Genomic DNA, 24,936 nt, shown 5'->3' on the forward strand with positions numbered 1-24,936 from the left:
TTTCTGATTGCTGTGTGTCCCCGCACAGTATATTTCTGATTGCTGTGTGTCCCCGCACAGTATATTTCTGATTGCTGTGTGTCCCCGCACAGTATATTTCTGATTGCTGTGTGTCCCTGCACAGTATATTTCTGATTGCTGTGTGTCCCTGCACAGTATATTTCTGATTGCTGTGTGTCCCCGCACAGTATATTTCTGATTGCTGTGTGTCCCCGCACAGTATATTTCTGATTGCTGTGTGTCCCCGCACAGTATATTTCTGATTGCTGTGTGTCCCCGCACAGTATATTTCTGATTGCTGTGTGTCCCCGCACAGTATATTTCTGATTGCTGTGTGTCCATGCACCCACAAGCTTAGAAGGAACATTGATGGCAGGTGCAATTTAATGTGGACAAGTGTGAAGTTATGCACTTTGGAAGAAATGACATGGAGAGGCAGTATAAATTTAAATGGTGGTATTCTGAAGCGGGTACAAGAGCAGGGGAGGTAACTGGTGGTACATATTTATAAATATTTGAAGCTGGCAGGGAAAGCTGACAAGGCAGTTAAAGTGTATGTATACTTGGCCTCCATAAATAGAATACATTGGATATACAAATAAGTGAGTCAAACTAGACCATTACCAATCATTGTGTAGTTCTGAGCACCACACTTTGGGAAAGATGTCAAGACCTGGGAGAGGATACAGAAGGGGTTTATCAAGATGACATCAAGAATGAGCCGCTTCAGTTGAGTGAAGAGATTGGAGAAACTGGGCTCAAAGCAGAGAAGCTTAAGGAGAGACCTAACAGAAGTAGTCAAAATTAGGAGAGGTTTTGATAGAGCAAATAGGGAGAAAGAGGATCAGTCACCAGGGGTCATAGATTTAAAATAATTGAAATTCAAAAGGGCAACAGGGGAAATAAGGAGAAACTTCTACACACACAGCGTTAAGTTGTGGAATGCACTACCCGATAGGATTGTGGCATCATATTGCACAGGAACTTTCAAAAGAGGCACCTATTTGCAGGGGAAAAAGCTGGACTGTGGGACTATTGGTCGTCTGATTCAATGAAGAGCATTTTCCAACCCTGTCCCAAAAATGAGAACTGGAAACAGCCCTAATCTTGCACAGCTGAATCTATCCCTTTAAGGTATTATATCCCTCCACTCTAATGTACATTGCTGCAACCTTGACATTCTCACTCCTTAACAGCCCTTCCCATTCCAACGCTTTCTTCATCATTTCTCTCATTCACCACTTTCCCACCAGGACCAAGCTCTTTTTCTGAATAACCCAAGGGAAGTGCAGGAGGGGGTTGGGACATGAACGAGAGAGAGTGGGGAAATGGTGAAGAGAACGCTGCTTAACCTAACCACTGTCTGCCCTGTTCAGCTGCCTTGTGTCCCCACATGCAGAAACTCACCGAAGCACCACCCACAGATGGAATAGCGAAAAATCCTGTGCCTTGTGGAGTAATCGGACCTGGAGTGAGGAAGGACAAAGTTTGCAAGTTACACAAAACTCTGAAAAGCTATTACTGAAAACATTAGCAGCATTACAACAGAGGCTCCCAATGAGGGTTGATTGTGGGAATGATTTGAAGCTGATGAGGGTATCTGCTGTCACTATAACAGCCTCAGCTTCCAGGAGCTGTCTCTGCAATATTCACCTTTAATACAGGTTCTTCAAATCTGATTTACTCATATTGCACCCATAGTCATGAACAGGTAGCAGGTCAGCCAGGATTGTACTGCATGGCAGTCTTACAGAGTCTCAGCTTTAATCAACAGTTCAATCAGGTGAACTCACACAGGTAGCAACTACTCAGTGGCTTTGGCCAAGGCAGAGTTTCCACTTCTGATCATCATGCTCAATTCCTCCTGGATCAGGCAAGGACTGGCTTCAGCTCACGCCGTCGAGGCGATGACACCACAGACACTAACTGTCTTAGCACTGTTACAATTATGAAGCTTATAAAATTATTACGTTTTGAGAGACTGGGTCTTTAATTTAGTAAAATGGAAGTGGTCATGTGACCTGCTCTGAAGTCCGCCTGACAACAAGCCCGGGAGGTTTGATTGTTAGAGATTAAAGGACCCCAGATTGTTTTACTGGGAAGAAGGTGCAAGGTGTTTACACTTGGACACAATGGCAGCAGCCTGTGTGTAACAGTGGACTGAGAGTGTCCAAAGTCCCAGAAAAGTGTTGTGAATATCGGATGTAAACAGTTGTGCTTTAAACCGTCCATTTACTTTCTACATAAAAGAGTGTTGGGGTCTTAAGGATAGCTAATCAGCATACAAGGCCCATAGGATCTACATTGGCATCGCGATGGGCTTCAAGATGGGAAAGGTACAGACCATTGTGTTACAGGCTTTCTTAAAATATCACTGAATATTACAGATGGGTTAGTCTGCCAGGGTCCCCGAGAGAGAGAGAGTGAGAGAGTGTGAGAGAGTGTGAGAGAGTGTGAGAGAGTGTGAGAGAGTGTGAGAGAGTGTGAGAGAGTGTGAGAGAGTGTGAGAGAGTGTGAGAGAGTGTGAGAGAGTGTGAGAGAGTGTGAGAGAGTGTGAGAGAGTGTGAGAGAGTGTGAGAGAGTGTGAGAGAGTGTGAGAGAGTGTGAGAGAGTGTGAGAGAGTGTGAGAGAGTGTGAGAGAGTGTGAGAGAGTGTGAGAGAGTGTGAGAGAGAGTGAGAGAGTGTGAGAGAGTGTGAGAGAGTGTGAGAGAGTGTGAGAGAGTGTGAGAGAGTGTGAGAGAGTGTGAGAGAGTGTGAGAGAGTGTGAGAGAGAGTGAGAGAGAGTGAGAGAGAGTGAGAGAGAGTGAGAGAGAGTGAGAGAGAGTGAGATCCAAAGACTCCATGGTTCGCCACACAGGAATGCAGGTGGAAATTTGAGCTCGGATTGAAAAGGTCAAGTTCACAAGGAGTTAAAATGAAGCTGGAAGATTTGTCTCGCTCCCACAAGAGGGAGGATCTCCAGTAATACTCACAGTGAAGGACAGTTCTAGGGTTAGAAATGACCAGGCTGACAAAGGAAAAGAAGTAAACCCTTGGGAGCTAAGAATCATTTTGGACAGATTCTGTGAGAATTGAATTAAAGGACAGTGTAACATTTACCTGTGAAGTATGTTTTTCGGTTGTGTTAATATAACGAAGGAGATATTCCATTCTATGGTTCAAAGTATAAGTGGCCAACAAATATAGAGTTTGTTCAATATTTCAATATTAAACATCTTAAAAATATGAAATTTTGTTGTGTCATCCTTTCAGCTATTAATTGCAGCTCATATTTCTTTTTTAAGTTATCGGTCTCTACGGAGATCGTAACAGCACACACATGAAAAGTGTAAACCACCACCCATGGGCCAACATCCCCGGAGTTATCCTCTGAGACAGGAGATGGAGAAGTGGGAAGTCTCTTACCCCAGATGGTAGCAGAGCAGTGCATGTGCTCCGGTGTGTACTTGAGCAGTCTGTGGCGTCCATTGTGGTCCTCAATGTAATACATCGGGATGGTCTGAAAGCGCCTCCAGCCGAGGGAGAAGATCAAAGGGTCTCTGGTCTTCAAAATCTTCTTGTGCCATCGATGCTTCTTCAAACGCATCTGGTTCAGCAGGAAAAAGTGGAACGTTAGTGGACAGCAGTTACAATGACCCTTTCCGTTGGAGCCATCTCAGTAGCATTGTACCTTGTCATGAAGATATTAATGTATATAATGTTACCGGAAATTATTTTAAACTGGACTTGTAGTAGGGTCTGTGTCTGTGGGTGAGAGTGTGTGTGTTAATTGTATTAAAGCCAGCTAGTCTGGGTACTTTGATGTACAGTTATTTTGAGATGTTAAACAGTAAGGAAATTAAGGTAAAGAGTACGTTTGCATTTCCATTCAAAGACTGGGGGTGAAATCTTGCACATAGCTAGGAGACACCAAGTAATATGTTTATATTACTAATAAAATTGGTGCTATGAAAGGAGTTTTATCGTTAAAAGAGGTGGAGTTCAAAGCGCCTAGTGATGCAATGAGAATCTGCGTTCAAAGGGAAGGCTAGGTATACACAGAAGAGTTTTGAGAGGGAGTCAGAGGCATGGAAGGTCTAAGCCTGTAAACCTACAACTATTGGTGAAGGGACAAATTGAAAGAAACCTCACTTTGAATTCATAAGATCAAATGTGCTTTGCCTGGTGTCGGTTTAAAGTCTATGGGTTGTTATTGCACTGGGGAAGATTTTGGGAGTGATTAATTTGGGGATTTGTTTAATAGTTATTATGGTAGTAATTTGTAGACATGTGTCTATGTTTAATACCTTGTTAAATTAATAAATGTTTAATTTATATAAAAAACCTCTCGAGGTCTGTTGGTTTTATTTCTGAATTCCGAGCTGCATCTCAAACATACCAAGTGAAAATATAGGTTATGACAGTTGTTTCAAGTTTTCCTCGGGATTTTAAATAACTTGGCCTTTACCAACTGCTGTGTCCTAACAACCTACACACATTATATAGGTTAAACTTTGTGCATGGGTGCTCGTTCTGACAAATGTAACTCTTCTCAACAGATGTAACATAGTCTATTGGCGAGGGTCTATGTCACAGACTGCAGCACAATATGAGATTCCATCCTGGCTGGAGCTATATTGTTATAATCCCCAATAGCATTTGGCTGTAACACTCCAGGGCCGGGGAACAAGAAAGTCGGACACATTTGCTGTTTGATATCCTGCAGCGTCCCCAAGCATTTGGCTTCCAAAGCCAGAACCAAGGAGCAGCCACACCCCTGGGATCACAAACTCGTACCTACAGTCCCTTCTCTGGCAGCTGGGAGTCGGAGCTTTTTGGAAAATATATTTTAAAATATTGTATATAATATTGATGAGGTTCCTCCAACATTTACCATTGGACTGTAATGTACCCAAAAACTAAAAGTATCATAGTCAAGTCCTGCTGAGGAGTAGTAAATCAGAAGCTGGTGTTCTGCCTGTATCCAACTAGGGAATGGACAAGAGCTGTATTAATGGACCCAGGGTCCACACTGTTCTTACTGCCCCTCCACCATCAGACTGGGAACATCAATATTTCAAATACTGCTGCTGACTCAGGAGACAAAATAGGACAAGCCAGCAGGATTTAAAGAAGTGAAAGTGTGTTTTAAGTGCAATGCTCCTAACTGTGTACACTGCACAATAATCTTCAGTTATGCATGCCCCAGCACAAAAGAAAAACTTGCATTTATATAGCGCCTTTCACAATGACAGGATTTCCCCAAGTGCGTTATAGTAAATTAAGTACTTTTGGAAGTGCAGCCATTTGTATAATGTAGAAAATACAGCAGCCAATTTGCTCACAAAAACCTCCCACACACAACTACGTGATAATGGCCAGGTAATTAGAATACAATGCAATAGAAGTCAAGCTTCAGCTATACAAAGCCCTAATTAGGCATCCCTGGAGTACTGGGAGAAGACAGAGAGTGGTAGTGGATGATTGCTTCTCAGACTGGAGGTCTGTGACTAGTGGTGTGCCTCAGGGATCTGTGCTGGGACCATTGTTTTTGTTGTCTATATCAATGATTTGGATGATAATGTGGTGAATTGGATCAGCAAGTTTGCTGATGACGCTAAGATTGGAGGCGTTGTGGACAGCGAGGAAGGCTTTCAAAGCTTGCAGAGAGATCTGGACCAACTGGAAAAATGGGCCAGAAAATGGCAATGGAATTTAATGCGGAAAAGTGTGAGGTGTTACATTTTGGAAGGTCAAACCAAGGTAGGACATACACAGTAAATGGTAGGGCACTGAGGAGTGCGGAGGAACAAAGGGATCTGGGAGTTCAGATACATAATTCCCTGAAAGTGGCGTCACAGGTAGACAAGGTTGTAAAGAAAGCTTTTGGCATACTGGCCTTCATAAATCAAAGTATTGAGTATAGGAGTTGGGATGTTATGGTGAGGTTGTATAAGACATTGGTGAGGCCAACTTTGGAGTATTGTGTGCAGTTCTGGTTGCCTAACTACAGGAAGGATATCAGTAAGATTGAGAGAGAGCAGAGAAGATTTACTAGGATGTTGCCAGGTCTTAAGGAGTTGAGTTACAGGGAAAGATTAAACAGGTTAGGACTTTATTTCTTGGAGCGTAGAAGAATGAGGGGAGATTTGATAGAAGTTTACAAAATTATGAGGGGTATAGACAGAGTAAATGCGAGTAGGCTCTTTCCACTTGGATTAGGAGAGATAAACACGAGAGGACATGGCTTTAGGGTGAAAGGGGAAAGGTTTAGGGGGAACATCTTCACTCAGAGAGTGGTGAGAGTGTGGAACGAGCTGCCATCTGACGTGGTAAATGCGGGCTCACTCTTAAGTTTTAAGAATAAATTGGATAGATACATGGATGGGAGAGGTCTGGAGGGTTATGGACTAGGTGCAGGTCAATGGGACTAGCGGAATAATATTTCGGCACAGACTAGAAGGGCCGAATGGCCTGTTTTCTGTGCTGTAGTGTTCTATGGTTCTACTACGATTAAGTCTGGGCATCACATCTTAGAAAGGATATACTGGCCTTGGGAGGGGGTACAGTGTAGATTTACCAGAATGATAGCTCAACTCCAAGGGACAAACTACAAGGAGAGATTAAACAAACTAGGATTGTATTTCCTGGAATATAGGTGGTTAAGAGGTGATTATTCAAAGATATGAAGGGGAATTGATGGGATAGATTGGAAGGAACTATTTATGTTAACTGGAGAATCTAGGACTATGGGGCAGAGTCAAAAAATTAAGAATCAGCCCTTTTGGGGTGAAATTAGGAAACATGTCCTCATGCAAAGGGTGATAGAAGTTTGGAACTCTTCTGAAAATGGCAATTGATGTTGGGTTACTTGTTCATTTTAAAACAGATTGGTAGATTTTTGTTTGCCAAAGGTATCAAGGGATAAGGGGCAAAGGTGGGTCAGTGTAGTTAGGTTGCAGGTCAGCCATGATCTCATTGAATGGCAGAGCAGGCTCAAGGGGCTAAATGACTGCCTACTGTTTCTAATCTGTCTTTTTCTGTGATGTTGATTGATGATAAGTATTGGTCAGGAGGCCAGGGAGAAAGTGCCTGTTTTTCTTCTGAATAGTGCCAAGGATTTTCACATCCAGCTGCGAGGTTTGAAGTCTTATCCAAAAGAAGTTACCTGACTGTACAGCATCCCTCAATGCTGCACTGGAGTGTCAATCCCTGAACAAAAAGTGAGGATCAAACCTGCAACAGAAACTGCTCCAAACAGCTTCACAGCCATAATTAAACACAAAATTGTTTATGTCTCTTGTCACAAACTCCATTTCTTCACCACCAATTCCAGGCCCTCTTTGCCTACTATCTGAGATGGAACCAAACTTTTCACAACCTTGGCATCCTATTTGACCTTGAGCTGAGCTTCTGACCCCAAGCCCATATCATCACCAAGATTAGCTACTTCCACATCTGTAAGATTGCCTAATTCCAATGCCCTCCAGTCCAGCCTCGCATTCTCCAACCATGTGTATACTGGAGGTCATCCAAAACTCTGCTGCCAATGTCCTAACTCGCACCAAATAGCATTCCCATGCTAACTGACCTACTTTGGCCCTCGGTCCATCAAGGCCATAATCTTAAAATTTTCACCCCGTGTTCAAATCCCTTCATGGCCTCACCCGCTCACTATTTCTTTAACCTCCTTCAGCCCTACAATCCTCTGAGATCTGTTCCTATTCTGGCCTCTTGTACATTTCTGACTTTCATCGATGACCATGTGTTCAGCTGCCTCGATCCTACACTCTGGAATTTTGTTTTATTCATTCACGGGGATGTGGGCTTCACTGGCTCAGCCAACATTTATTACCCATCCCTAGATGCCCTTGTGGTGGTGGTGGTGAGTTGCCTTCTTGAACCGCTGCTGTCCCTGTGGTGTAGATACACCCACAGTGCTGTTAGAGAGGGAGTTCCAGAGTTTTGAGCCAGCAACAGTGAAGGAACGGCGATATATTTCAGGATGGTGAATTACTTGGAGGGGAACCTCCAGGTGGTGGTATTCCCATCTATCTGCTGCCCTTGCCCTTCTAGGTGGAAGTGGTCATAGGTTTGGAAGGTGCTGTCGAAGGAGCCTTGGTGAATTCCTGCAGTGCATCTTGTAGATGGTACACACTGCTGCTACTGTGCGTCGGTGCTGGAGGGAGTGAATGTTTGTGGATGTGGTGCCAACCAAGTGGGCTGCTTTGAAGAAGCTGGACATCGTCCAGGGCAGAGTTGTGGGAGCTGCACTCATCCAGGCAAGTGGGGGATATTCCATCACACTCCTGACTTGTGCCTTGTAGAAGGTGGACAGGCTTTGGGAAGTCATGAGGTAAGTTACTCGTCGCACGATTCCTAGCCTCTGACCTGCTCTTGTAGCCACAGTATTTATATGGATAGCCCAGTTCAGTTTCTGATCAATGGTAATCCCCAGGATGTTGATATTGGAGGATTCGGTGATGGTAATACCATTGAACATCAAGGGGCGATGGCTGGGTTCTCTCTTGTTGGAGATGGTCATTGCCTGACACTTGTGTGGTGCAAATGTTACCTACCACTTGTCAGCCCAAGCCTGGATATTGTCCAGGTCTTGCTGCATTTGGACATGGACTGCTTCAGTATCTGAGGAGTCGCGAATGGTGCTGAACACTGTGCAACCATCAGCGAACATCCCAACTTCTGACCTTATGATGGAAGGAAGGTCTTTGATGAAGTAGCTGAAGATGGTTGGGCTGAGGACACTACCCTGAGGAACTCCTGTAGTGATGTCCTGGAGCTGAGATGACTGACCTCCAACAACAACCATCTTCCTTTGTGCTAGGTATGACTTCAACCAGAATTTTCCCCAATTCCCATTGACTCCAGTTTTGCTGGGGCTCCTTGATGCCATACTCGGTCAAATGCTGCCTTGATGTCAAGGGCAGTCACTCTCACCTCACCTCGGGAGTTCAGCTCTTGTCCATGTTTGACCAAGTATGTAATGAGGTCAGGAGCTGAGTGGCCCTGGCGGAACCCAAACTGAGCATCAGTGAGCAGGTTATTGCTAAGCAAGTGCCGCTTTGATAGCACTGTTGATGACCCCTTCCATTACTTTACTGACAATCGAGAGTAGGCTAATGGGGCGATAATTGGCCGGGATGCATTTGTCCTGCTTTTTGTGTACAGGACATACCTGGGCAATTTTCCACATAGCCAGGTCAATGCCAGTGTTGTAGCTGTACTGGAACAGCTTGGCTAGGGGTGCAGCAAGTTCTGGAGCACAAGTCTTCATTACTATTGCTGCAATATTGTCAGGGCCCATAGCCTTTGCACTATCCAGTGCCTTCAGCCACTTCTTGATGTCACGTGGAGTGAATCGAATTGGCTGGAGGCTGGCATCTGTGATGCTGGGGACCTCCGGAGGAGGCCGAGATGGATCATCCACTCGGCCTTTTGGCTGAAGATTATTGTGAATGCTTCAGCCTTATCTTTTGCACTGATGTGCTGGGCTCCCCATCATTGAGGATGAGGATATTTGTGGAGCCTCCTCCTCCAGTGAGTTGTTTAATTGTCCACCATTCACAACTCGATGTGGCAGGACTGCAGAGCTTAGATCTGATCCGTTGGTTGTGGGATCGCTTAGCTCTGTCTATCACTTGCTGCTTATTCTGTTTGGGATGCAAGTAATCCTGTGTTATAGCCTCACCAAGGTTTTTCCACCTCATTTTTGTGACTTTGTAGCAGTTTGTTACAACATTTCAGAGGGCATTTAAGAGTCAACCACATTGCTGTGGGTCTGGAGTCACATGTAGGCCAGACCAGGTAAGGACAACCAGGTAAGCCCTTCCCTAAAGAGCAGGGTTTTTAACAACACCCGACAATGGTTTTATTGTCACTATTTTAAGACTTTTAACTCAGATTTTTATTGAATTAAAATTCCACCATCTGCCGTGGGTCCCCAGAGCAATACCCTGGATCTCTGGATTACCAGCGACAATACCACTACACCATCGCCTCCTCCTCCCTAAACCCTCCATTTTCTACACTTCCTTTAAGACCCTCCTTAAAACTTCCTTCTGACTAAGCTTTGGGTCACCAGTCATATCTCATTCTTTGACTTAACATTAATTTGTTGATCTGACAACGCTCGTGTGAAATATCCTGGGATGTTTTTCTCTGCTCAAGGCGCTATATAAATGCAAATTGTTGTTATTGGTGAGCCATTACCTGCAAATATCCAATATTTCCTTCGTTGTTTCCCAAGCCACCGAGTATCAATGGATAGCAGGGGTCAAAATTTGCCACAAACTCAAAGGGCACATTTTCAATCTCAACACGGAGGTACATTCCAGGTCTAAAACCTTCATACTGGACTCGGGTCTGATCATCTTGGTCATCAAACTCGGCTCGGTTAAGCTGTTTGAAAGGGAAAGCCACGTCAGAATAAAGAAATCAGCAACGTTCATTCACTGGATATTGCCGGGGTTGTGGGTTAGGTGGCAGACACAATTTTCTTATTATAGTAAAAACAAAAAATGCTGTAAATACAGCAACTGTGGAGAGGAACACAGCTAACATTTCAGAACTAATGGTAGGTCAGTGACCTGAGAGTCAACTCTCCAGGGATGTTGCCTGACCTGCAGAGTATTTCCTGCACTTCTTGTTTTTATTTCAGATTTGCAGCATCTGCAGTATTTTGCTCTAGTTTTCCGATTATAGTGATTTCTTGCAACATCGTACCCAAAGGAGAAGTGCAAGGGAATTCCACTATCCATGCATAGGTCTTATTAATAACTTTGTATTTCACTTACAACTGCACCAAATTTGTTCAAATTCCATATTCGTAAAACAAGTAAACAGTGAACAGGTGAAAAGGGAGCTAAATAAGGGATTAACAATGGAGTGAAAACAATTAAACTTGAGCAATCAATAAAAGCAGGTAGAGAAGCTGAACCACGCAAAGCACTCCTAAAGCATTGATATCATCTTCAGCTTTTGACAATTAAGATTTCCGACGAATGCATACTTGACAAGTTACACTTGTGATGACATTATAGGAAGTGCCAAACTCCGGACCGAGAATGTTTATCCCTACCTGTGCCTGCTTCTGCATTTCGTCCTTAAGATCGTGGAAGTAGGTTCCTTCGCCATCATCATACTCCACATCAAACATTTCCTTCAATTTTCGCTTTTTCGCCAAACGCTTGCTCTGTTCTTCCTCCTCCTCTGTGCCTTTAGGATCATCATTACCGTCTTCATCTTCTTCTTCACCCTAATACAGCACACAACTTCGTTTTCAGTTTTAAAGCTAATTTCAACATCCAGATGTTATAATACAGACTAAAATGCTTCCAATTCTGCCATTCTCATCAAATCCTGAGGCTTGGAACATTTTGACTAATTTCTGACTGGTTTCCTAGGAAATGTCCCACGTGCTCCAGCAGCTTGCTCCAGTGACCAGTTATAATTTGTGGATGACTCACCTTGTTGGATATGACAGCTAAGCCCAATCCTGTTCTCAGGTAATGGACACTTACATGTACCTTACAGCAGAGTTAAGTGTACAGCCAAAAGCAACAAGAGTCCTGGATGATTGCTAAAGGAATAGAGTATAAAAATAGGGAAGTGTTGTTACAACTGTACAAGGCATTGGTGAGACCGCACCTGGAGTACTGTGCACAGTTTTGGTCCCCTTACTTGAGGATGGATGTAGTTGCATTGGAGGCGGTTCAGAGGAGGTTCACTAGATTGATTCCAGAGATGCGGGGCTTGTCTTATGAGAAGAGATTGAGCAGTTTACGCCTATACTCGCTGGAGTTTAGAAGGATGAGAGGAGATCTAATTGAGGTATATAAGATGCTAAAGGGATCGACAAAGTAGACGTGGAGCGGATGTTTCCCCTTGTGGGGGATTCTAGAATGAGAGGCCGTAGTTTTAGGCTAAGGGGTGGTAGATTTAAATCAGAGATGAGGAGGAATTACTTTTCTCAAAGGGTTGTGAATCTATGGGATTCACTACCTCAGATTACAGTGGCTGCCGGGGCATTGAATAAATTTATGGAGGAGATAGATTTTAAATTAGTAACGGGTTGAAAGGTTATGGGGAGAGGGCAGGAAATTGGAGTTGAGGCCAAAATGAGATCAGCCATGATCGTATTGATTGGCGGGGCAGGCTCGAGGGGCTGAATTGCCTACTCCTGCTCCTAGTTCTTATGATGTCCCCATCCTCAAGGCACTGAGGCTAACTGGCCATCTGACATCCACCAGTGATGTGTTGACCGGAAAAGAAACAAAGATCCTTCTGGCAGCTTCATAAACACACTGGAGCACAGTGTCAGCCGCTTGCAGTAAAACCACAGCACCATAGAAAAGTTATGGCACAGAAAGAGCCCATCGTGTCTGTGCCAGACAAACAGAGAAAAAAAAACTAGTCACACATTTAATTCCACTTTCCACATCCATAGCCTTGCAGGTTACAGTGCTTCAGGTGCAGATCTAGGTACCTTTTAAATGAGTTGAGTGTTTCAACCTCAACCACCAACTTAGGCAGCGAATTCCAGATGTCCTCTAATCCTTCTACCAATCACCTTACATCTCTGCCCCCTCGTAACTGACCCCTCAGTTTGGGGAAACAAGTCTTTCCTGTCTACCCTATCTAGGCCCCTTATAATTTTGTACACCTCAATTAGGTCACCCCTCAGCCTCCTCTGTTCTAAGGAAAGCAACCCCAGCCTATCTTATCTTTCCTCATAACTGCGATTTTCAAGCCCTGGCAACATTCTTGTAAATCTTCGCTGTATTGTCTTCAGAGCAATGATGTCCTTCCTGTAATGTGACCAGAACCGTGTACACAATTCCAGCTGTGGCCTAACCAGCATTTTATACAGTTCCAGCATTAAAATCACTGCTTTTGTATTCAATACCTCACCCAATAAAAGGAAAGCATTCCATATGCTTTCTTGACCACCTTGTCCACCTGTCCTGCCACCTTCAGGGACCTGTGGACATGCACTCCCAAGATCTCTCACTTCCTCTACCCTTCTCAATATCCTCTTGTTTATTGAGTATTCCCTGCTTTTTTTGCCCTCCCCAAATGCATTACCTCACACTTCTCTGGATTGAATTCCATTTGCATTTATGTTCCAATGATCTGCTTTGTAAAAACATTTCTAAAGTGCCTCCTTTGCCCATCCAGGGACAATTCTAATCGACTACACCTTTGTTAATGATTTAGATTTTTAAAAAAGCATAAAATACAAAAGGAAATGATGTTAAACTTACACTAAGCGTTAGTTAGGTCACAGCAGGAGCATTCGGTAGTTTGAGGATAAGCCCACTGCATATAATGCGAGCTTACAGTTGTGGAGAGACCAGGAGGATGAGGCCTTTTCTACAAGAACTGAAGTGATGGTAATGGATAACCACAAACAGGCCTTCCAGATTATGAAGGGTTACAATAGAGTAAATAGATTTTTGCACTGGTTAATGAGATGGTCACAAGATGCATACAAATTTACAACCGACATTGTCAGTTATTTAACCAACAGGGAATTTTATTTGAAGCTAAATATTTCTGATATGAACTCAGGTCTGAAGATTTATCGGATGATGTTGCACACAAGCAAGACTTTCAGCCCATCGTGTTTGTCCCATCTTTTTGAAAGAACACTCAACTAATCCCACTGCTGAATTTACCTCTATGGATAAACTCACAAAAATGCTAAATCTTCCCAGATGGCATTTTAAAGAGTTGGGAAAGTGAGGAGAATGGGACGGAACATGGTGGAATTTTAAAGGATAAAGGGATGGAGCAGGAGAACAGAATTCAACAAGGAGCTTAACGCGGAAGAAAAACCCTTGTGCAGCATGTCTGAGCTTCTCTTTACCCCTTTCCTGACTTCAGTCCAGCATGGATTGTGCCCTCTCCGAGCTCTAATACCCTTCCAATAACATGGAGCCCAGAACTTCATGCGATGCTTCAACAATGGCCTAACTAATATCTTGTACATCATTTCCTTCCTTTCATATTCAACTTCCCAAGGAAGATGTAGAATCCGATTTGCTGCTTAAAAATCAGCCTTATCCTCACCGTTAAACGTCTCTTTACAATTGAATGTTCTTTTCCCAAAATGCACCACATATATTAACATGGATCTGCCCCAGCCATCCCATAATCCACATTTTTAAGATTCCCTTTAATAGTCAGTGCTTTGTTGCCAATCTCTTATGAAGCCTTTTGATCAGTTGACATTACCTTCTGAATAACTGCAGACTGAAGCAGCACAGAGTTTGAGCCTATATTAAAGCCAACTGTATAAATCCCAAATCAATTGTTATGCTTAAGCCTGAATCTCCTAAAAAAAAGACCTCTTAAGCATTAAGTGCCATTTAATTAATCATTAATCTTTCTGGAGGTAGAAGGTTTTTAGACACAAACCTCATGATTTTGTTTTAGTTCAACAGGTTTCCCTGAATGAATTTCTCCTGTCTCCAGATCCTCAAATGCTCCATACACAGAATCTGGAAGAAAAAAAATCACTGTGTGAAAACGGTTTAGAGACATGTGAGGGGCTGGGTGGGGGCGGGGGAAGAGCAGCAGCTATAAAACGTTACATCATAAGGGCAAAGAAAATAGCAGCAGGGGTAGACCATATGGCACCTCGAGCTTGCTCAGCCATTCAATCCAATCATGAACGACCTGCTGCCTCAGATCCATTTTCCTGTCTGCTCCCCATATCGCTTTATTCCCTGAGTGGCCAAAGATCTGTCTATCTCAACCTTAAATATATTCAATGATGGAGAGTCCACAACCCTCAGGGGTAGAGAACTCCGAAGATTTACAACCTTTTGAGAGAAGAAATTTCTCCTCATCTCAGTTCTGAGTGATCAGCCCTTATCCTGAGACTGTGCCTCAGCCAGGGGAAGTAACCTCTGTATCAACCTGTCAAGCCCCTTCATAATCTGATATGTTTCAATGAGATCACCTCTCATTCTTCTAAACTCCAGAGAATGTAGGTCCAATTTACTCAGCCAATCATCTTAGGACAATTTACTCAGCCAATCATCATAGGACAATTTACTCAGCCAATCATCATAGGACAATTTACTCAGCCAATCATCATAGGACAATTTACTCAGCCAATCATCATAGGACAATTTACTCAGCCAATCATCATTAGGAACCAATCCAGTGAACCTTCACTTTACCCCCTCCAAGACAGGTATATCCTTCCTCGATATGGAGACCAAAGCTGCTCACCAAAACTCTGCATGATTGTAGCAAGACTTCTTTATTCTTGTGTTCCAAGCCCCTTGCAATATAGCCCAAACATGATTTTCTGACTCATTGTCTAAGTCACTAACATAGACTGTAAATAGCTGATCCTTCTGGCATTCCACTCGTTACAGCCCGCCAACTTGAAAATGCCCCGTTTATCTCTACTCTCTGCTTCCTGTCTGTTACCCAATCCTCTATCCATGGTAATACATTACCCCCAGCTTCATGAGCCCTTATCTTGCATATTAATATTTTGTGTGGCAAAATAACTTTTGGAAATCCAAGTATACTACATCTACTAGCTCACCTTTATCGACCCTAATAGCTCCATCCCTAATTAGCCATACAAGGGCTCGTAGGCATCTTTCGCTGTTCAATGCAATTCTTTGCACCGCTGTCACTCTGCCTTATTAGTGCCCTACTGGTTACATACTACAAAAAACCTCTAATAAAGCTGTCAAAAATGATTTCCCTTTCATACAACTGCATTGATTTTGTCTTATCATACCATGATCTTCTAAGTTCACTGTTAAGACTTTTGTAATTATAGATTCCAGCCCTTTCCTGATGACTGATGTCAGGTTAACTGGCCAGCTCCTTTCTTCAATAGTGGTGTCACATTTGCTAACTTCCATTTTGTTCGGACTCAAGAACCTAGGGAATTTTGGAAACTCTTAACCAGCACATCCACCGCCTCTGCAACTACCTCTTTTAGAACCCTAGGAGGTAGGCCATCAGATCCTGGGAATTTGTTGCATTTTAGGCCCTTAAGTTTCTCCAATACTTTTTCTCTGCATATATTAATTATCTTAAACTCCTCATTCTTATTTGGTTGCCCTCTATTTCTGGTATGTAATTTGTGTATTCTACTGTGAGTGGAAAATTGGCAACATGAGAACATATGACTGAGGAGCAGGAGTAGGCTTCTCTACCCACTCTGCAATTCAATAAGATCATGGCTGATCTAATTTTAACCTCAATTTCACATTCTTGCCTATCCCTGATAACCTTTCACCTCCTTGCTTATCAAGAATCTATCCACCTCTGCCTTAAAGATATTCAAAGTCTCTGCCTCAACCACCTTTTGAGGAAAAGAATTCCAAAATCTCACAACCCTCGAGAGAAAAAGTTTTTCCTCATCTCTATCTTAAATGGGCGACCCCTTATTTTTAAACAGTGACCCCTAGTTCTAGATTCTCCCACAAGAAGAAATGTCCTTTCCACATCCACTCTATTAAGTCCCCTTAGGATCTTTTATGTTTCAATCAATTAGCCTCCTACTCTTCTAAACTCCAGCAGATACAAGCCCAGCCTGTCCAGCCTTTCCTCTTAAGACAGCTCACCCATCCCAGGTACTAATCTAGTAAACCTTCCCTGAACTGCTTCCAATGCATTTACATCTTTTCTTAAATAAGGTGAGCAATACTGTACACAGTACTCCAGATGTGGTCTCACCAATGCCCTGTATATCTGAAGGATAACCTCCCTATTCGTGTATTCAATTCCCCTCGCAATAAACGATAACATCCTATTAGCTTTGCTAATTACTTGCTGAACCTGCATACCAACCTTTTGCGGCGATTCATGCACTATGACACTCTGGTCCCTCTGCATCTCAGAATGCTGCAGTCTCACACCATTTAGATAATATGTTTCTTTTTTATTTGTCCTGCCAAAATGGACAACCTCATAGTTTCCTACATTATACTCCAATTGCCAGATCTTTGCCCACCACCTAACTTATCTATACCCTTTTGTGGCCTCCCTGTCTTCTTCACAATTACTTTCCTACCTATCTTTGTGTCATCAGCAAAATTAGCAGCTATACCATTGGTTCGTTCATCCAAATCATTTATATAAATTGTAAAGACTTTGAGGCCCCAACACTGATCCCTGTGGCACACTACTTGTTACATCCTGCCAACCAGAAAATTACCCATTTATGCCTACTCTGCTTCCTGTTAGCCAGCCAATCTTCTATCCATGCCAATATGTAACCCCCTACACAATGAACTTTTATTTTCTGCAATAAGCTTTCATGTGGCAATTTATCAAGTGCCTTCTGAAAATCTAAGTACAGTACATCCAACGGTTCCCCTTTATCCACAGCACGTCACTTCTTCAAAGAACTCCAATAAACTGGTCAAATGTGATTTTCCTTTTACAAAACCATGTTGACAGTGCTTGATTACTTTGAATTTATCTAAGGGCCCTGTTTTAACATCTTTAATAATAGCTTCTAACAATTTCCCTATGATGGCGGTTAAGCTAACTGGCCTATAGTTTCCTGCTTTCTGTCTCCCTCCCTTTTTGAATAGAGGAGTTACATTTGCTATTTTCCAGTCCAATGGAACCTTCCCCAAATCTAGTGAATTTTGGAAAATTAAAACTAGTCACCTCTTTTAAGGCCCTGCTAGCAACAAATCTGCAACGGAAAAGAGAATCAAATCAGCTGGGTGCAGAATAAACTACGTTTCCCATTCCCATCGAGAGCTCATCCATGAAAATATGGCCCGTCTTTAGGCCAGAGGAGGGGGGGCTGAACTAAAAGGGGTCAGAGTGACTTATGTTACTCATCGAATTCATTACCATGTGATTATAAATCCTGAAAGCTTATACCAAATGTTGTAAAAATAGGATTTAAAATCATCGTCATGGGATGCTCTCCCTATGGGATGAGTTTCGCCATTTATTTTGTTGCCTCAGGTTTGACCCAGCATAATAATTTTCCAAGCTCAACATCCTCTTTGATATAAACCAAGTTTGAAGGATGGTGTCTACAGTTGTATTTTTGGGTGTTGCTCAGCAATAGAGAATTCAATGGTCTTAATGCATCTCCCACATACCATCTTCTCCAAGGAGAGTGGTCGCATCCTTATCTGACTCCCATTTTCCAGTCACAAAACAATCGCGGACACTGTTCATTACCTATGTAGAGAGAACAAACATTTCAGCACAAACATTTCTCATTTTAAAAACCTTTTCTCCTCACTTTTAGCTGGTGAGATATTGACTCCTTTTGGAAAAAAACAATTTAAGGGCTTTGTGGAAAGAGTGGGGCTAATTGGATAGTTCTCTCAAAGGTACAATGGGCCAAGAAGCTTCCTGCTGTGCTGTGATTCTGAATTTGTTGCTTCGTGTTGCATTTTCTGATTGGGTTGATTTTTCCACAGTTAGAAAATCACTGAGCTCCATCCGACAGTAGAGAAAATAAATAAACCCAATACCAGAAAACGAAAGCTTTAGTTCATTCTGTCTGGGGAAAGAGTTGGCCTGTAGTCTTTTCTCCTCAACATCTCTATTGCAGTTGCTATGGCTAGCAACCTCCTTTGTTCCTCCATTGTCCAGCTTGGTGTCACCTGATTGTATCAAATGTGTTCCAGCAATGGCTTCCATTTCCACCCCACAGTGTCATCTCAGGAGTATTTAAGGATCTGTTCTCGGCTCCCTCATCTTCTTGACACTCTTTGGTGACACCAAACACTGTTGGGGAACCAGTTTTTACATAAACACTAATGACATCTAGCCCCTTCTCCCATCATCTCTTACAAATCCCTACTATCTCTATGTTGCTAGAATGCTTGTCAACATTGAGTCTTAGACAAACCATAATTTCCTTCAACTGAACACTGGGGAGGCACCCCTCGGTAGCAGTGATCATAATAATGATTGAATTTCACATTCAACTTGAGGGAGAGAGGCATGGATCTAAGACTAGGGTTTTAAACTCAAATAAGAGCAATAATGAAGTATGAAGACAGAGCTGGCTAAACTAAACTGAGAAATTAGGTTAAGTGACAGAGATGCAGTGGCAGACATTTAAGGAGATATTTCAGAATACTCAGAAAAGATACAATCCTGTGATAAAGAAAGGCTCTGAGGGAAAGACACACCATCCATGGCTAATTAAAGAAGTTTAAGGTCATATCAAATTTAAAGAAAAAGCATATATTTCCGCAGGGATGAGTGCAGGTCAGAAGATTCGACAGAACAAAGAACAGAAAAGAATGACTAAAAGATTAATAAGAAGAGTACAAGAGAAAGCTAGCTAGAAATATAAAGAGAGAGTAAGAGCTTCTACGAGTATTTAAAAAGGGAAAGAGTAAGTAGAGAGAGTGTTGGTCCTCTACAGATTGAGAATGGGGAATTAATAATGGAAACTAAGCAAATGGCGAATTAAAATGACAGATATTTTGCATCTGTCTTCACCGTAGAGCATAGAAATAACATTGCAGAAATAATTGTGAATCAGGAGGTGAAAGGGAGAGGAATAATTACAATCACTAGGGAACGGGTATTGAGAAAATTATTAGAACTAAAAGCTGAGAAGTCCCTAGGTCTTGATGGCTTCCATCCTAGGGTCTTAAAAGTAGTTGTTGCTGGGATAGTAGATGCATTGGTTTGCATTTTCCAAAATTCCCTAAATTCTGGAAAGGTCCCATCAGATTGGAAAATAGCAAATGTGACTCCTACATTCAAGAAAAGTAGGAGACAGAAAGCAGGAAACTACAGGCCAGTTAACTTTACATCTGTCGCAGGGAAATTGCTGAAATCTATTATTAAGGAGGTTATAGTCGGGCACTTAGAAAATCTCAATGCAATCAGGCAGAATCAACGTGGTTTTGTGAAAGGGAAATCATTGTTTGATTAATTTATTCATGTTTTTTGAAGAAGTAACAAGCGATGTGGATAAAGGGGAACCTGTGGATGTGCTGTACCTAGATTTCCAGAAAGATTTTGACAAGGTGGCATATCAAAGGTTACTATGCAAAATAAGAGCTCATGGTGTACGGGGTAACATGTTAGCATGGATAGGGAATTGGTTAGCTAACAAAAAGCAGAGAGTAGGCATAAATGAGTATTTTTTGGGTTGACAAGATGTAACGAGTGGAATGCCAATGGGATCAATGCTAGGGCATCAACTACTTATAATTTATATCAGTGATTTGGATGAAGGGACTGAATGCATGGTTGCTAAATTTGCTGGTGACACAAAGATAGGTAGGAAAGTAAGTTGTGAAGAGGACATAAGGGAAGGGCCATGGATAGGTTAAGTAAGAAGCCAAAAATCTACCAGATGGAGTATAATGTGGGAAAATGTGAACTTGGCCACTCTGGCAGAAAGAATAGAAAAGCAGCAAATTATTTAAATGGAGAGAGATTGCAGAACTCTGAGGTACAGAGGGATCTGGGTGTCCTGGTGCATGAATCAGGAAAAATTAGCATGTAGGTACAGCAAGTGATTAAGAAGGCAAATGTAATGATGCTGTTTATTGCAAGGAGAATGGAATATAAAAGTAGGGATGTTTCGCTACAGTTGTACAGGGCATTGGTGAGACCACATCTGGAATACTGTGTACAGTTTTGGTCTCCTTCCTTAAGAAAGGATACAAATGCACTAGAAGCAGTTCAGAGGAGGTTAATTTGGCTGATTCCTGGCATGGGGGGGCTTATCTTATGAGGAAAGGTTGGACAGGCTGAGCCTGTATCCATTGGAGATCAGAAGATTGAGAGGTGATCTTATTGAAACACAATTCCCTGGAGGATCTTATACAAGGAGATTTGACACGGTGGATGCTGAGAGGATGTTTCCCCTTGTGGGAGAGACTAGAACTAGGAGACACTAGGGATCGCTCATTTAAGGCAGATGAGAAGAATATTTTTCTCTCAGAGGGTCTTTGGAACTCTCTTCCCCAGAGAGCGGTGGAGGCTGGGTCAATGAATATTTTTAAGGCAGAAGTCTACAATTCTTGACTAACAAGGGAGTCAAAGGTTATCGGGGGCAGGCAGAATGTGGAGTTGGGACCACGATTATATCAGCCATGATCTTATTGAATGGCAGAGCAGGGTCAAGGGGTCGACTGGCCTACTCTTAATTCGTATGTTCTGACCCCACAACCCTTCCATCACCAAGGCTGCCTACTTCCACAACAGGGCCCATCTCCACCTCCCCGCAGCTCCCCACCTCCCAACCTTTGACACCTTCAGAATCTAGTATTCCAATGCTTACCTGGCCAGCCTCCCATCTTCCACCTGCCATAAACTTGAGTTTGCTGAAAACTCTGCTGCCTATATTCTGACTAACCCATAACAAATCAGTTCATTCATCTCCCATACTCAGTGACCAACACTTGGTCCCTCTCCATAGCCCTATAATCCTCTGAGGACTCTGCATTTTTCTAACTCTGGTCTCTTGTGCCTCATCTACTCCCTTCGCCTGCAGCAGTCTAGGACCTAAGCTCTGGAATTCACTCCCCAAAGTCTCCATCTCTTGATCCAGTTTGATGCTTTAAAACCTACCTTTTTGACCAAGCTTTTAGCCACTCTCCATCATTTATGGCTCCGTGTCAATTTTTGATTAATTAATCCCTGGGAAGTGCCTTGTGATGTTTTATGTAAAAGGTGTTATATAAATACAAATTGATTATATGTTGTTTTGATTAAGAAAGCAAGAGCTGGAGGAAGAAAAGGAACAATGCCAATTTACAGCCAACAAGGTTTCTTGTCAGTACAAGGATGAAAAGGAGAAAGAGCATTGCTGTGCTTTTGAACAAGCCAAGAAATGCTCACCGACAAAGTGCCTGTTTTACTTTGTATTGGCGAATGTCTTCATCAAACCACTCGCAATGATTCTGCGTTGATTCAGCAAACAATATAAAGCAAGGTTCAAAACACACAGAGCAGTGGGCAAATTTGCCCTCAAAAGCCCCCAAACAGCACAAGAAAATTCAATCATAGGGGCGACGAATAAAAGCTGTCCCCCTATAAGTGGGGGGGAGAGAGAGAGAGAGAGAGAAATAATCTTTGAGGAGCTGCTCGTCCAATCACACATTTGCTGCTGAGAGGCTCACTAGTGAGATGCTGTTGATGCAAATGAAGGAAATAAAAAGCTTGTGATGGGGGGACAGTGGGAAAGAGAGAGCCTCAGCACCAGAGCAGTGGCAGTGAGACAGACTCCAAGGACCTGTGAGAGGCAGAGACGGACGGGGAGAGAGGGAGAGAAGTGGACTACTAGGGGATGTGTCAGAGAGGGAGAAATGGACTCTGAGGGGGTGGATGTGAGAGAGACAAACTCCGGGGGAGGGGGTGGGGGAAGAGAGAGAGACAGGCTCTTGAAAGGGTGAGAGAAAGTGAGAGTGAGAGACAAACAGACAGACACCAAGGGGGAAAGAGACTACAAAGATTGGCATGTGGGCCAGCTGAGTGAGTAAATGGGAGCAGGGAAGGAGGGTTGGGAAGTGTCCTCACCTCTGCTCCTGACTAATAAATCTTTTCAGCTACTGCCTCTTTTAAAAGCTGAACAGTGGAGCGATGGTCTTGGTGTCATTTTGCCATGGTGGGTTGACTAGCTTTCTAAAAAAAAAATCAGACTTGATATGTCCAAGGAATCCTTTTGTGTAGCCTCTCTGTCTTAATAGAGTGAAGAGAGTAGTAACTTCCTGCTTGAAATCTGCTAACTTTGTGCATGTGCAATGAAAACGCATTAGCTGTGCCCTCCTCAGTCTGCGGAAGGTTTGTTTAGGGTGATGACTGTTTGTGTTTCAAAGTGTGTGTCGGTTACTTTGAAAAAAACCTTTTGTTGCTAGCCTATACCTGTTGTTTTCTTGTGCCAATTTCAATACTGTAGTGTCTAGGAAAGTAATGCTTTCTTTGTGACTTCAATGTTTAATGGAGTGTTAATGATTATTGAGGATATTGATGAATTTTTCTAATTCTGCTTCGTGTGAGTCCAAATACCCATATATTCAAATATCTGTTGTAACACACAGAGAGCCTGGGACACTTCTCAAATATACTCTTCCCACTCTGCCATGTATGTTTGCATAGGCTGGGGCTAGTTTCATACATAGGACAATTCCCCTACATATAGACTGGAAAAGCCAGGTGGGCAAAGGTAGCCTCGATGAGGAGTTCGTGGAATGTTTCTGGGCTAGTTTCTTAAATTAAGAAGCAGAATCTCAAAGGTCATAATCTTTGGATTATTACCTGAGCCACGTGCAAATTGACATAGGACAAATCAGATTAAAGACCGGTGTGGGAGAAGTGGGCTCTGGTTTATGGGGCACTGGCACCAATACTGGGGAAAGTGGGAGCTGTACCGTTGGGACGGTCTACACCTGAACCGTGCTAGGACCAGTGTTCTTGTGAGCCGCATAACTAGGGAAGTAGAGAGGGTTTTAAATTAAATAGTAGGGGCAAGGGATCAAATTTGGGAAGATGTGGTAAATCAAAGAGAACATACGAATTCGGAGCAGGATTAGGCCACTCGGCCCCTCGAGCTTGCCCCGCCATTCATAAGATCATGGCTGATCTGTATGTAATCTCAACCCCACATTCCTGCCTATCCCCGATAACCTTTCACCCCCTTCTTAATAAAGAATCTATCTAGCTCTGCCTTAAAAATATTCAAAGATTCGGCTTCCACTGCCTTTTGAGGAAGAGAGTTCTAAAGACACTCAACCCTCAGAAAAAATTTCTCCTCATCTCTGTCTTAAATGAACCACCCCTTATTTTTAAACAGTGACCCCTAGTTCTAGATTCTCCCACAAGATGAAATATCCTCTCCACATCTGCCCTCTCAAGACCCCTCAGGATCTTAAAGGTTTCAATTAAGTCACCTCTTAGACTTCGAAATGCCAGTGATACAAGCTCTCCCTCAGGAGGGAGGCGAGGGTGTAGTGGTATTGTCACTGGACTAGTAATCCAGAGACACAGGGTAATGCTCTGGGGACCCAGGTTTGAATCCCACCACGCCACCTCCCTATTTTTATAATTAATTTTAATCTGGGGCACAATAAATGATAATATTCTGTTTGCTTTCCTAATTACTTACTGTACCTGCATACTAGCCTTTTGTGACTTATGCACTAGGACACCCAGATCCCTCTGAATCTCAGAGCTCTGCAATCTCTCACCATTTAGATAATAAGTTTCCTTTTTATTCTTCCTGCCAAAATGAACGATTTCACATTTGCCCATATTATACTCCATTTGCCAGATCTTTGCCCACTCACTTAACCTATTTATGTCACTCTGTAGCCTCCTTGTGTCCTCTTCACAATTTACTTTCCTACCTATCTTTGTGTCGTCAGCAAATTTAGCAACCATTCCTTCAGTCCCTTTATCCAAGTCATTTATATAAATTGCAAAAAGTTGAGACCCCAGCACTGATCCCTGTGGCACACCACCCATCACACCCTGCCAACCAGAAAAAAGACCCATTTATGCCAACTCTCTGCTTCCTGTTAGCTAACCAATCCTCTATCCGTGCCAATATGTTACCCACTACACCATGAGCTTTTATTTTCTGCAATAACCTTTGATGTAGCACTTTATCAAATGCCTTCTGGAAATCTAAGCACAGTACATCACTTTTATCCACAGCACGTGATTCCTTCAAAGAACTCCAATAAATTGGTTAAAGATGAATCCCTTTCACAAAACCATATTGACTGCCTGATTGCCTTAATTTTTTCTAAGTACCTTGCTATAACATCTTTAATAATAGCTTCTAACATTTTCTCTATGACAGATGTTAGGCTAACTGGCCTAGTTTCCTGCTTTCTGAGGCAATAGCCAAGATAAGCCCCAGATTAAAATCAGAAAGAGGTTACATGACCCAACTCTTGGGTGTAAAATATATTGGGTTTGAACTGACAGAAACTGACACAGGGATAG

General features: G+C 42.7%; 1 protein-coding gene across 1 annotated transcript in view; it reads right to left on the reverse strand.

Moving 5' to 3' along the window:
- The window catches only part of bms1 (BMS1 ribosome biogenesis factor), a 71,717-nt gene that overhangs the window by 12,165 nt on the left and 34,616 nt on the right, over positions 1-24,936 (reverse strand). Inside the window, exons 13-18 of the mRNA XM_078530525.1 lie at positions 18,105-18,186; positions 14,419-14,501; positions 11,078-11,254; positions 10,210-10,398; positions 3,406-3,586; positions 1,408-1,466 (exon numbers count right to left, since the gene is read on the reverse strand). Of these exons, the coding sequence (XP_078386651.1) occupies positions 1,408-1,466; positions 3,406-3,586; positions 10,210-10,398; positions 11,078-11,254; positions 14,419-14,501; positions 18,105-18,186 (771 nt within the window). The remainder of the gene's footprint in view (positions 1-1,407; positions 1,467-3,405; positions 3,587-10,209; positions 10,399-11,077; positions 11,255-14,418; positions 14,502-18,104; positions 18,187-24,936) is intronic.

This window comes from Cetorhinus maximus, chromosome 27 (assembly GCF_964194155.1).
Source record: "Cetorhinus maximus chromosome 27, sCetMax3.hap1.1, whole genome shotgun sequence".
NCBI classification, from domain to species: Eukaryota; Metazoa; Chordata; class Chondrichthyes; order Lamniformes; family Cetorhinidae; genus Cetorhinus; species Cetorhinus maximus.